This window comes from Branchiostoma floridae, chromosome 2 (assembly GCF_000003815.2).
Source record: "Branchiostoma floridae strain S238N-H82 chromosome 2, Bfl_VNyyK, whole genome shotgun sequence".
Lineage (NCBI taxonomy): Eukaryota > Metazoa > Chordata > Leptocardii > Amphioxiformes > Branchiostomatidae > Branchiostoma > Branchiostoma floridae.
The window spans coordinates 33,328,274-33,342,649 of NC_049980.1; the positions used below are offsets into that span (position 1 = coordinate 33,328,274).

At 40.9% G+C, this 14,376-nt stretch overlaps 2 protein-coding genes across 12 annotated transcripts in view; one reads left to right on the forward strand and one right to left on the reverse strand.

The window, feature by feature from the left end:
- The window catches only part of LOC118406597 (heterogeneous nuclear ribonucleoprotein K-like), a 50,257-nt gene extending 46,331 nt beyond the window's left edge, over positions 1-3,926 (forward strand). For both annotated transcript variants that reach the window (XM_035806754.1, XM_035806764.1), the window contains 2 exons: positions 1,408-1,469; positions 2,724-3,926. In XM_035806754.1, coding sequence (XP_035662647.1) covers positions 1,408-1,447 — 40 coding nt within the window. In that variant the 3' untranslated portion in view covers positions 1,448-1,469; positions 2,724-3,926. The remainder of the gene's footprint in view (positions 1-1,407; positions 1,470-2,723) is intronic.
- A 2,121-nt stretch (positions 3,927-6,047) lies between these two features.
- The window catches only part of LOC118409248 (endophilin-A3-like), a 66,349-nt gene continuing 58,020 nt past the window's right edge, over positions 6,048-14,376 (reverse strand). For 9 of the 10 annotated variants that reach the window (XM_035810119.1, XM_035810118.1, XM_035810116.1 and 6 more), the window contains 2 exons: positions 14,044-14,112; positions 6,048-8,554 (listed from right to left, as the gene is read on the reverse strand). In XM_035810119.1, coding sequence (XP_035666012.1) covers positions 8,340-8,554; positions 14,044-14,112 — 284 coding nt within the window. In that variant the 3' untranslated portion in view covers positions 6,048-8,339. The remainder of the gene's footprint in view (positions 8,555-14,043; positions 14,113-14,376) is intronic. The other variant, XM_035810126.1, reaches the window with a different exon arrangement.

A 14,376-nucleotide genomic window follows, 5' to 3' on the forward strand; every position in this document is an offset into this window, starting at 1 on the left:
TCAGTAAACGTTTTGACGACCATCTGTTGTCGTCATCAAGACAGATGGTTGTCGAAACGTTTATTGAAGAATTAAAGAAGGCTGTGTAAGGAAGACAACTTTGTTCAATTGAGCTACCAACCTGATGAAACTATTTACGGACATCGTAATCTTTAATCTTCACCTGAAAGCTCATCTGTGTTGGCAGAAGTTAAACTGTAGTTCCCAACACACACAAAAAATCTGTCAGAAATTTGGGCAAGTCCAATTTTTTTGCATTGGCAGTTTCAGTTCAGCATCTGATCCAAAGTGACTTCTACCAACACAGATGAATTTTTCAAGTGACAATTCACTTCAATACTCACACTTTACTTTCACTTTGTGTTGACTTGAGTTTTTCAAATTCTGGGCCCCATTTTTCTAAGATGTACAATGTTAACTTCAATTCCTCCGAGCATCTTGTGGACCAGCTCTGACCTGTAAGGTTGCTGTCAACAGTTTGATCGCCTTAAAGAATAATTCATGCACAATTTCAGTGGACAAAGTAGGGCTTTTCCTTGTCCATAGGAGATGAAACATTTCTAGTAACGTGTCCTTATGGAAGACATATTTCTATTATAGCATTCTCGGCATTGCCTAGCTGAAAATTCCATGCGATTTGAGTACAAACAGCACCTTCCTGTGGTGTCAGAGTTGGTCCTCGGAGCTCAGCCCAAATTGGGACGTGTTTCTTCACATCCAGTTCAAAACAAGACTTGGATATTTGGTGTCCTCCACAGCAGACAACCGGGCCCTTTTTGGCACAGGGTCGGATGGTTCGTGTCTACGTGCTGCTGTTGTTGTTGTTGTTGTTGTTGTTGTTGTTAGCTGTAGTGTGAACCTGGGGAGGACGTTCGCTGTTCGGTACGGCTTTGAGTTGGTTCTACACTTTGTAGCTCAGTACTGAAAATTACTGTTGCAGTATTACATTGGAAATGCACATTTACACTAGAAAACAACTGGACTGTATATTTTTGTACCTTTCTGTCTTCATGGACATTACTCTAGCAAAGTCTCAAGAAGAATAAAAGACACAAGTTAATGTAGCAGCTGGGTAGATTTTGTAAATGGTCAAATTTATGATAGCATCTACTATCTATCTTTCATCAGTTACTGCGGAAACTATTAAGTCCATTAAACAGGTATTCACACTTTAAGTAAAATACCAAAAGATGGTAGACAATACCCTTTGGAAACACCAGGTAGTTTATAACTACACCTGTTGATCAAACCTCACTTGTAAATAAATAAATAAACTTGAAAACCATGTAGAACCAACTCTGGCTGTTTAAAGTCCCCCCAGTGTGGTATGCCACTGTACGTGTTATAGGTTGTACGGTCCCAAAATGTGTTGTGACAGAATTTTGCACGTATCTATCTCCATTGTAGTGTGCGAGGCGATTCACTGATGGGCGATCATGGGTACTGAAAAGGGTCATGCGAAAGAACAGGTTTGTTTCCACCGTGTGCAGAGGTTGTGTGCAGTCTCTTTCCTTTCCTTTCTTTTCTTTTTTTTTCTTATAAAGTCATGAATTCTTGAGTAAGAAGCAAGTTATGCATGATACATGTATGTTTGGTTGTTGTTTGTGTATGAAACTATGTTTAAGTGGACAGTAAGGTTTCACTGTACATGAGAGAGTTCTTGACTTGGCAAATAAGTATGATTCAAATGCTGTTTTTTGAGACAGTCATCCATAAACCGTTACAGAAATATTGATGTGGAGGGGGCAAGGCAATGAAGGTGTTTCTGTGCTGTACTTGGAGTTATTGGGATGTGGTGATATAAGGTCATTTAACAGAAGGTAGAGATGAAATAGTCAAACCAGTACAAGTGACGAAGTCTACAGCTTGGAAATGTAACCACTTTTTGCTGGTCCCTCAGTAAATTTTCCTATTGACAAAATCATCAGGATTCCTCGCAATTTTTAAGTGACAATTGTCCATATAGACCAAGCTTTAGTGTTCCCAAATCATCTTGAGCAGGTTTGACTGTAAAAAAAATTACTAGTAAATCAACAATGGCAAGAGCTGGAGAAACTGCACAGAAGAGTATGCAGAAGATGCTGTGTTCTGTATGGAAGACTAGTGATTTTGTTGTTGTGTGTCTTGCAAACAACAGTAAATCACAGTCTTCCTTACGGTGCATCGGCAAAGTCAACTAACTACATGTAGTCTACTACAGTAACTGTTCATCGGTCCTACGTTTTGACAGAAGAGTGAAGATCAACAATCATATTGCAGGGATAGCAACAACAAAGGCAAAATATTAATTGAAGTCAATCTTTCAGTAGTCACCATATATTTTAGCTTTATTGGGTGGGAATTTTTTTTTTAAGTGATGCTTCCAATGTAATTTTTCCTTCAGTCTCACCCAATCAAGTTATTTCCTTTGTTCTTAAACCTTTCAAGGTGAAAATATAGCAAGGGGGTATAAAAAATGCAGAGGGCAGGGAGGAAAACATGAATGTAACTGTATTCACTCAATAAAACTGAGTAAACTAAAGCATAAACCTAGTTCTCAGGGTCTTGTTTTCATTGTTTTTCCAGTGCAGCATATATTTTTTTAGATCCGAGAACCAACAAATTATATTGGTGTGGCAATGTGACTTTCCACCTACAGTAAAACATTGGGAAGTTAAACTTCATAAACCTACACGACCAAAGTATGATTGCTGCCATCACTGACATGTCGTTTCTCGTTCCAGTGTCAGACAACACTCTGGGAAGCTGTTCTGAGCTGTTCCTGACCCGTGACCCTTCACCTACGACCTCCAGCAGCAGCAGTGCACCCTGAGCCATTTTTTGTGCGTTGTTTTAGTTTGTAGTTTTATCGCCCTGCGTAGGCAGCAGTTGTATCCGGCTTCTTCGGCACAGTTTTATTACTCTTTTTGTACGGTTCACGGACGCAGGCTCCCCGTTTTTCTACCCCTTGTAAATTGACTACCCTTTCCTGCAAATGTTATTAGTCAGGGGTGTCTTAAAGTGTTCGTACAAGTTTTACCAAATTTGTACGATTTTTACGGAGTACGTACTAATTTTATGAAATTCATATGATCTACTACTACCAAAGATATGAATTTTACGGTTTCATATCAACACAAGTTTTATGGAATTCATATGACTTTAATCAATTGTAAGGATTGTATGTATTCCGTAAAACTTGTAAAATATGTATGTTCCTTAGCAGTGGAACGTAAGAATTCTGTAAAATTTGAATGTATTCCGTAAAACTCGAATGAATTCCGTAAGATTTGTATGAACAATTAAGGCACCCTTGTTAGTGGCTCCCAGTAAATGCAGGTTTTGTAAAGAGGCGCTTGTGTCGGTGTTTCCCTCTGGCTTTTATATAGTGCAGTGACCGTGATGATTCGGACCGAGGTCCACTGATAAACAGGGCTCGTGTTAAACTAACACCGTCGTCAGATTTGTGTAATAATGATTGTGAACTAAAAAATGTGATATTAATGTTGAGAAACTCCTTTCCACTAGACGCCGATCGGCCGCGCAGCAACCAAATTTTGACGTGTGCGACCCTTTGTCTCATAATTGGAATATGGGGCAAGATGTACAAGTGTTACATTAAAATTAAAAGAGAACAAAACACACAGAATGTAAAAAAAATTCTTTATCCATGGAGTTCGTTGAGCGTCAGTCAAATCTTTGGTGGCTGCAGCTTCTAAGTGGAAAGGGGGTGTAACCGATGTCATGAAAGTACTAATTTTTGTTGGACTAACCGAATACATAGACGGAGAGTATTTGATGTGGAAGGGGTTCTTTCTGCTTGAACATGTGGAAACAGGATGCCAAATGAATAGAAAGCAAGAAGAGGGGCAGGTGGTGGATGTATTTTTAAGGACCACATTGTCAGATTTACTTTTTCTTCAAAAATAAACTACTATTGACCAAGAGTTGATTGTCTTGTGTTGTCTTCAAATCAAAGTGTATGAGTGTGGCTTGAAAGGGTGCTGTTTGCAAGGAGCGTCTTGGATCTTGGATGTAAGTTCCCTTATGCCTTACAGCAGTAAGAGGAATATATAGACTGTTGATTTCTTGCCGTATCCGCAAGATCACGTGTTAATAAGATCACATGTCTGAAGTGATTGGTCATCAGTATTGATCCTGAAGAAGGCAACAGTGGTCGTTGAAAATTTTATCTGTGTTGGAAGAAAGTTTAGTATTGTATTATGATTACTACCAACACAGATAAGCTAACTAGTCCATCATAGTTTAAGACGTGCAGTTATCTTTCAAATTTGTTTCAGTAAACCATTAGGCGTAACACACTAGTTTTGTAGAGTAGGTAAGGTTTGGTCTACTCACATCGAGAACACTTTAAATGTGGTGGAATCCTTAACAGAAATTTGGGGATGGTTAGTAAAAGAATAACACACACAGAAGCGGTTCACATTAGCTGCATTTACTGTATTCACAATCAGCATAAATAAGCTGCTAAAATAAAGATTGGATTATATAATACAATAGCTTTCATTACTACCAAAGAAATTGCAAGTCGTTGAAATAATGAACCGACTTGCTGCAGCACAAGGTACATAGTTAGATATTGGCAAGCTTCAAGTCTTTTTCTGCTTTGTCTCCGTAGCGCAGCCACAGTCGCAAAAACATGACATGGATAGCTTGAATTTTTTTACATGAATGAAACGAAACAAATGCTGGCCACATAGCTGAGTGCTATTATATATATTTTTTTTCTTGTAAAGGTTATTGCCTTTTTGCATTCTTGTGTCAATTTTCTCAACCAACAGAAGATGGGAATGACATGCTGGGGAAATGTTTGTGTTTTCCCCATCAATATTCTAACATATCACAAATAGCAGTCACCACAACATTTACCCATGTCAGGTATTCCAACACAGAGCGACAAAAACAAACCCTTAGTTCCCAGTGGTAACGTTACACCAAATCTTCACCCTCCAAGAAGAGAAAAGTTAAATACATGCCTCTACTTTTGGTAGTACCCGGTAAAGATGCATTCTACCACACATTGCTAGGGTCACTAAAGGATGTATTAAAAACATCAGAAAATGCTTTTATACTGAAGAAATTGGCTGTCTTTGAGAAGTGGTTTCAAGTGAAAATTGCTCAATTTGTGGAGATGTTTCGGTACTTGTTGATGAACACTTATTTACTGAGCCCTACAATGTTTGGTACAGCTTTTCTCAAATAGTTCCCAAGCAAAGAGCACCCCACAGCAATCTACAAGACAGATAGATAGACCTGATAGACTCAACACAGCTTAGCGAAGTTCATTTGGAATCATCAACGGACTATATTATAATCTCTAGTGTAACTACTATGATGTAACTACAAAGAATTATACCAACTACATGTACATGTACAGTCAAACCTGTACAAGTGACCACTCTACATATTAAGGACCACCCAACCATTGATAAACAGTCAAACCTGTACAAGTGACCACCTCTACATAAGGACCACCTGGCCATTGATATACAGTCAAACATGTACAAGTGACCACCTCAACGCAAGGCCCACCTGGCCATTGATATACAGTCAAACCTGTAAAAGTGACCACCTCTACATAAGGACCACCTGGCCATTGATACACAGTCAAACCTGTACAAGTGACCACCTCTACATAAGGACCACCCAACCATTGATATACAGTCAAACCTGTACAAGTGACCAGCTCTACATGAGAACCACCAGGACAATGTGACCATTTTGATGATTTTTCCCATTCACACTAAGAATCCTGTCTATAGTTAACGCTAGTTCACCTTTATCCATTGGGTAACCTATATCCGTTGCTTTGAAAAATTTGGCATTTGGGGATGTCACGTCGACGGACGTTGGTTTCAAATTGCAATATTTTCAGTAAATTGCAGTCTCAAACTACCAGCTGTCTGCTTGATGTGCCTAAATACCCTGATATGAAAAACAATGGGTATAGGTTACCCTGCGGATAAAGGTGAACTAGCGTTACATGTACCTTTTGTCCACATAGACCAGATTTAATGTTTGCTGCATCAGTGGCCTTTCTGGGCAGGTTTGACTGTACAAGCATCAACACTGTCTTTATTCAATAACTTCAGTCCCAGAGGATCCTACAGTTGGTTGGAGCAAAGGGAAGTAATATGATCCCAAGTACACCACAATAATTAGTATCTATTGTACACCTGTTCCCAACAAGATGCAGAACAATTACTACAGGTGAGGTTGAGACACAGATGGTAGAATTGCTTGTCGTGGACCCGTAACAGCACAATCACATGGATAATTCAACCTAAACAATAATAACAATTGGAATTGTAAAGCTGGACTTTAGTTCAAGCAGTGTGGAATTTTTTCTACTTCACTGGTGCACTGAAACTCCAGTGGTCCCAAAACACGAATCATGTCATGTCATTCATTCATCAACTTGCAGCTAGGTGAAATTTCTGTCTTAAAACTTTTTTTCTATTGCTCTACATACAAACTAACCTCTTTTTTACCAATTCTTTTTCATATTACCAGTCAGGTTCCAAAGGAGTATAATTATAGGACATCTGTATTTTTGTGAACGTTAGTCCATCTATGTAACACATTCTTACTACCATATTTTTGTTCAAACAGCACAAGCAACTTGTTATACCTTTTCTCTGTCCATAAAATAGTCAACTTCATCTTTTCCAAAATTTTTGATCAAGTTCATCAACCTTGTTTTCTACCTACTCTGACCAAGCTGGCAAGGTATGCACTGTCTCAACTACATGAAACATATCTTCTTCACTACTGAGATGTTTCTCTCTAGTTACATCAAAAAGCAAAAAAATGCTCTATTGTACACAGAAATGTACATTACCACAGCAGACACTCTGTAACACATCATATGTACATGGTACTGCTTAAAAATAATAAGGCTGTTCACAGAACCAAGTGAGCATGCACAGCAAGATGCACTGTGGGTATAAAATGTCAAAGTTGAATTCCCCTAAGACAAAAACAAGACATGTATCTGGACATGTATCAAACACTATCTGGACAAGAAGTGTTTACAAGTTAGGGGTGTTCACCTTTGACATATTACCCACAATGCTTCTTGCTGCACATGAGCAGTTTGAACTATGAACAGGCTTATAGGACAAATCCCTGACCTGCCATCGCAGTGTAGGAATAACTTAACGGAAACAGAAACGTTCCACTGCCAAGTTACAGGTGCCACAAAATGTTTAGAGGTTCATCTCCAAATGTGACACCTAAAATTAGCCTCGAACCCAGTCTTGCTAGCTTCAGTATTCTTTTAACAGTTGCTGCCTCCTCAAGAAGACTGGATTTCAGGCTAAACTACTATCACCTGACACAGTTATAGTTATAGTCATTAAAACAAACTTAAGAACATGAAGTTTACGACGTTTCACCAGACTGCCTCATAGATGTTTTTTTTCTATATATGAACATGCATAAGGTACAACACTAGACTAGGACTGGCAGACTGCTTCATATGTAAACAAGGAAGATTCATTTCAGTGATATCACCACACATTTTGGGGCAAAAGTTCTAGTTCCCTATAGCCACATGAGAATAAATTTTTACTCGGACAAGGTAAACATGTCTACTTTCTTATTGGTTGTTTGAGGTGAAGTTAATAACTCTAAACTATTACAATATCATCTTTCATTTTTCTACTTTCTGAGAGAAGCCCTTACTGTGAAGCAAATGCCATACTCTTCCAACCTTCTAAGACTAAAGAGACTGGTGCCATTCACAAAATACTGTGTATCACTGACACAAATCTTCCTTGTCATACCTTCAAAATGATATTTTCTAGGTACATGTACTTCTTTGAAAAGCATCTGCAGTTATAACGTTAATGTTCCAAAGTCATGCCCAAAGATCATAATAAATGTACCTAAGAAGTTTTTCTAGGGCTTCCTAAGGGTTTATGGATAGCAGATGTTGGCCAGGAGAGTCAGTCTGCAGTATGGGTAACATTCCCCCTTGTGTTGGCAAATAAAACCCCATGGCAGCCACACTCCCCTGGCAAATAGAGTCATTTCCAGATGGGGTGGCCATCTTGGTTTTTCCAGGGTCATCCGGCTTATTTCAAGTTAGAGTGGTAGAACTTACCACTGAAGATGACCCACCTAGACTCTAATACACTTTCAACAAGGGACTCTCCTAAACAACCTCGTTTTGATGCATAACCCCAGACGACCTTGGGAAATCCAAGATGGCCGCCCCATCTGGAAATGACTCTATTATTCTCCCAGTTTGGTCAAACGTTACTAATTCTTCAGCCAGCCTAATCAGTCTAGTGGAGATGATGTAAGAAGTCGTGACAGACGCTGGGTGCTCGACTTTACAGCAGGGGGACGACCACCTCGACGTAGTTGACTGGGAAGAAGCCGGACTGTCCCTTCACGGTGCCCTCGAACCAGTTCTCGTCGATTCTGTTTGTAAGCGTGATGAGGTCTCCCTCCTGGAAGCCGAGCTCTCCCTCGTTCTCGGGATCGAAGTCGTACAGCGCCTTGCAGCATGGCTGCTGGGGGGGCTGGTGCTGGTGCGAGGGGGAATCTGGGCAAGCGAGAGGGGACGGTTAGGAGCGCTGGCACGGACGCACGGCAGAGACAACTGCAGTGCCTTCTGTCAATACACTGTGATAATAAATCATCGCTCAGAAATAGACAAGTTTGTCCTAGCTTAAGGTGCTGAGTACATGACTTTTGCAAGACTGACTTGCCTCAAATTGCACTATTTTTCATCCAGATAATATGGATTATATTTGACAGCTGCAGTTTAGAGTTTAGAGAGCTACAGTGTTTTCTGTCAAAAGTTTGTCTCCACTTCAGAGACACTGTCAGAGTGCTTGAAAAAAATATAATATAATATAATTTCATACAATTTCACAGAAATTCTTAATTTGGTTGGAAAACATATTTTACCAGAATCATTCCAACCATGAGCCGGAAACCCTGAAAAAAACTCAAATAAAACCAATGCAGAAATAAACCGGTCCATTGTGCTAAGACAAATCTGTCCAATTTCTGAGGCTTATACATCAAGTACAGTACACTGAAGCTGACATACATGTAACTATGGTCTTCCCAAACAACATAAGTTTTTATGTCCTTCGCAGTAGAGGGATGTGAGAGATTTGCTGACACAAAATCCTCTACTGTTTTCATCTTAATACTCATTTTACAAAATTTGTATCTTATACTGTCCTTTTATCTTTGCTCATGAGTAATGAACAGATATGTGCTTATCCGTGAATAGTTTCTGCAGGTTAGTAAATCACTTGAGAACAAAGTTTTTTACACACAACAAGAACATTATTTCCTGCTGATGTTTCGGTGATGTTTGTCACCTTCCTCAGGGTAATACTGACCGGTTTCCCTACACACTGCAGCTAGGTGTCGCTGCTGCAGTACTACACACTGCAGCTAGGTTTCGCTGATGCAGTACTTCACGCGGCAGCTAGGTGTCGCTACTGCAGCGTGAAACATGCAGTCTCAAACATGATGAGTTTAGGACAAAGTCCCAACCCATATAAACACCTAGCTGCAGTGTGAAGTAGAACCTGTCAGTATTGCCCTGAAGAAGGTGACAGGCAGTCACAGAAATATCGGCAGGTGATTATGTACTAGTTGTGTATAAAGAACTCTGTTTATATCCAGGTATGTTGCGGTCAGTCTGAACACTATGTACCAATACCAGATAATTCCATCCAGCGATGAGGCTGCTGGTTGATTTACATTTGTACCTTGCAACCAGCAAAATTTGAGAGAATAAGATCAAGTGGAATTCGAAGTTCAAAGAAGGACACTAGTGTGTTGTTAGTCGAAGACCATAAATGTTACATGTACATTGTATTTTTTTTTGCCTACTAACGTATGGTGTTTCTCCCAGGGCTTGTGAAGTATAGAGATATATGTATAATTTAGACTATAAGGAAGAAGAAAAAAAGGGGTAGAAGTAAAGGATGACCAGTTGACTACACACTGGGGATGCTACAGCAACTGAAACAAAGATGGTAATATAGATCGGTTACTGAACCCTACAAGTAGACTAAAGGAAGAAAACCGGAGTGAGATTCAGGAGTAAAATAAATGCAAACCAAAAAAGGTGGTATATCACTCAGGAAGATCTAAACATACACTGCACTTCCATGCATAGCCTCTACCAGTAGAAATTGGCCAAATAGATAAATAACAAATGCAGAGAAGTCAGCTGGCCAAAACCTACAGTTGGTGACTGTAGGGAGTTATGTGTGAATGTAGTTTGGGGCCAGCCAACTCATCTGGTGTGTTATCTGTCTCTTTAAGGCCAATTTTTACTATATTTCAGCAACATGTGGAGCCTGATGCAGGCTACTCCATGCATACACATCATCACATCCAGGGAAGGTATGTGTCACATTCATTAACACTATAACAGGTTGATGAAGATACAAAATCCTAAAACATCGAAAAGAACTACTGGAGCAAGTCAGCAGAGACAACTAGAAAATATAGCCTCCTTAGCAGGATTATGAGCTGGGATTTTTGACACAAACTTTGGGTCATTCCAACCTGAGAAGGGTCAGAGGACTAACCAAAAGCTTGTTGGTAGGCACTTGTTTATTATGTATGAACATGACGTATAAAAATTTTTATATATATTTATAAATATAATGACATATATTCTGTCTACAGCTGAATTTTGCATTTTGAATGCAGGACAGTCACAAGAATGCCCTCAGTTATTCAATTGTACGAAGATCGAATATGACCAGGAACTAAGGAGGCTACAGAAAACCCTGCCTCGACAACGCACTACAGACTACACATTCCCCACAGTAATGGACTACTCTACTGGCTGGTCTACTTCTACCATTTATGACACAGATGCACAGGACAGAGGGAGCTGTTCATGTGGGACTGGCATGGGGACACTGGATGGCAAGTGCATGGAGGAGAAGCTGATTTCTGTCTCATAAAAGGTTGGAAATAGTCACCTTTTTTATGTGTATCAGCATGCTCCTTCACTTTTTTAGTACGTTTTAGTACGCTCTATCCACACAATAATGTTTAGTGGCATAGTTGATCAGGGATTGGGGTTAAATATGCTTTTTCGGAACCCAAGCTGCCCTTGGTGTGCCAATTTTTTACCATCAATAATGATACTGTCATACATTTGTGATTGAATTTTTGCTTTGGACATGTTTTGGTCTCTTGTTTCTTGACCCCAAGAAAGTTATGAATTGCTCAAATTTGGTATCAACAGGTCAATGTTATGGTGACAACCATTTATGAGACAGACACACGTGGAGGAGAAACCAGTGTACAAGATGCAGAGAGTGCTGAAGCCATGTGCCTCCACACTTGAAGGTGTGGAAGTCATACACTTGGTAGGTTTTCATCCAGTTCACTTTTCCCAACATACATGTATCACAATTTGAAGTCCTACACTCCAAGCAGATCTAAGGACCGCTCTCAATTTCTGGTTTATGATATGCCAAAAATTTTTTATAGTTTAATTTTTATCTTTAATTTTCTTGTACAATACTTTTTAACTGATAAACTTTTCCTTCATCAAGGAGAAGGTAAACGTCAGTAAAAACGATAACACCTAGCCAAAAAAATGCACCTTAGAATGTTTTTTGGAGAGGGGAAAAGAATCCCTACGTAAAGAATGAGTTTTTCATTACCATAATCTGAAATGCAACATTAATTTCCTAGGCCACTATACATTTTCACGCCACCAATCTTCAGGTAAACTAATAAAGACACTGGCTGCAAATTGTACAATTTTTCAGACACATGACGGTGTGAGGTCCATCATTGGCATACCCTGGGAAACCAAACTCAAAGAAGCGGCGCAAAAGAGAGTTACCGATAACTCTCAACTACACACCGCCCCACTACCAGCTGGCCCCACTTAATGCCGGCCCAGGGCCTGACTATCGCTTGCTTCTCCGTGAGAGGCAAGCGATAGTTGAAGCCAGCTGGATTGTCAGGCAGGCAGGTGGGTGTTCCGGGGGTGCGTGTGGCAGGGATCGGTAAATCTTGCGCGCGGATCTCAGGAGTCTGCGTTTTCCCAGGGTATCATTGTCACAGCACAGAAGCGTGCAAACGGTGAGAGAAAACAACACAGACACATGACGGTGTGAGTGAGTTCCATCATCACCATGACGATGACACGGCACGGAAGCGTGCGGAAGGTCTACATACGTGGGCGCTGCCTGGGCGGAGTGGGCGGAGCCAGGTGCCCCTCGAAAGTGGAGAAGTCCTGGATGGGGAAGTCGGAGGGGGTGGCCACGGGGGAGTGGAAGGGGGAGTTACTCGGGGAGGCACGTGGGGAGTGCCGGGGGGAGGCGTGGGGGGAGGCGTACGGGGAATGGAAGGGGGAGTGGCTAGGGGAGCGGGGGGAGTGGCGGGATCCTAGCAGGCATGAAAGAGAAGAGGCAAGTCCGCTATTAGTACGTGTGTGAGGACAGCAGTCGCAATGAGGTGGTGACTGGAGGAGTTTTTATCTGGTGGTACGTACAACAGTTCACAGACTGATGTGGTGTTGTTGTTGTGTCGTTGGTACATACAGTACATGTAGTAGTGGGTTACACACTTCTAGTGGCATGGATCCTAAGAAACAGTACCCTGTCGATCCGTGAAGAATTTCATCAGGATGGCTAATCGCTAAAAAACAAAGTAGCCATTCACATGGAAAATTTCTGGTCGTACGACAATGTCATTATGACATACCACACAGTTTTTGCTTGTGTGAATCCACCCACAAATTTTCCTTGTGTGACTTGGGCCAGCCAAAGTACACAACCTGTACATTAATCACCTGCTGGCATTTCAGTGCACGACTGTCGCAAAAATGGCCGCTACAGTCTGCAGTTGTACAATCAAAATGCAAATTGGACTGGGTCCAAAAATTGGATTACATCCTCTGTAGTAGCTGCTGGCTGAATCTTTCCACTCCCTGGTTAGCAAGCAAAAAATAGAACCATCAGTTACTACAGAGGATGGTACTCAGTGTACCCAAGTCTTGCTGATACATGATTGTGCATTGTACAAGTATATACATATATATCCACAGTTCACAGGGTACTGTCTCCTGTTGCCATACATGTATGTATTGTCTATTAATGCTGTGGAGAGGCGACACAATGCAGGGTTAGCATAGCTGCTACATGTACACATGTCTCTCCATAGTCCACCACAGGGCTAGACTGTGCTCGGGTCTTTTCCTCTGTTTCCCATACACCTGTCAATGCTAACACTGGAGGAGGGGGGTCCTGAATTCTAAACCAGAATGGCAGATTTGTTTGTGCCTTTAACCAGCCTGGTGTCTTGGCCAATAAGCTGATTCACTGTTTGGACTGCACATGCACGAGGTTAAAGGTGAACTTGTGAACAGTTCTTGTATGAACCATGCTTGATACCATGCCTAGTTTTTTTTTCTTCAATTTTCAACTTTGACTAGTTACTAACAACATTGCACATTATTTGTTTTGAAAATTTTATACCTACCATAATCTGCCTTTGACTCTATGAAAAGATTTAACCCAAAAACTGTCCCATATGAAATAGAGCTTAACTCAAGTATAGCAGTTACATTTTTGTACCATTTCTCGATTCTGTATCCTGGAAGTCAGTCTTGTTAGCTTTAGCCTTGGTTCAATGCTTCCAATGAGCAGAATCGAAAAACACCATTTTATACAGTCCAACACTATTTGCACCCCCACCCCCAACAGGATGCACATTGACAGGTGTATAAAATCCAAAGTCACACAGCACGGACTAGCAAAGGTGGCCGAGTCTATGGCTTGGGGCAGCGTTCACGTCACCACAGAACGAGCTGGGGTGTGATCGCTACAGGGTTAGGGTTAGCCAGTGTGTGCGTGGGTCGGAGCTAATTCCCTATCACCACAGACCAGGCTGTGGCGTGGGTTAGGGTTAGCCTGTGTCTGCGTGGGTCGGAGCTAATTCCCTATCACCACAGACCAGGCTGTGGCGTGGGTTAGGGTTAGCCTGTGTGTGCGTAGGTCGGAGCTAATTCCCTCCTGATCATGATACCTGCAATGGTGTCCACCAGGAGGTCCCCTGATTCTGTTTCATCTGTTTCCACGTACCAAGTCGTACGTTCTGCAAGGAAGCACGATCCAATCGAAAACTGTTTTCTTTCGGTTTTCATCAATGGCTACTTGTATCGGTATATACCTTACAACCCATTGAGGTTTGCAAGAGTTTTTGTTGCAAGATTTGTTAAAGGTCTACTACGCAATTATTTGTGCTCAAATTTGAAATATTCTAGAACTAAGAAATCTCAGATTCACTACTACTTTTTGACACTTTTTGACACTTTTGTGTCATTATTTCACGTTTGAAACGTAGAGAATTAGCCTACAA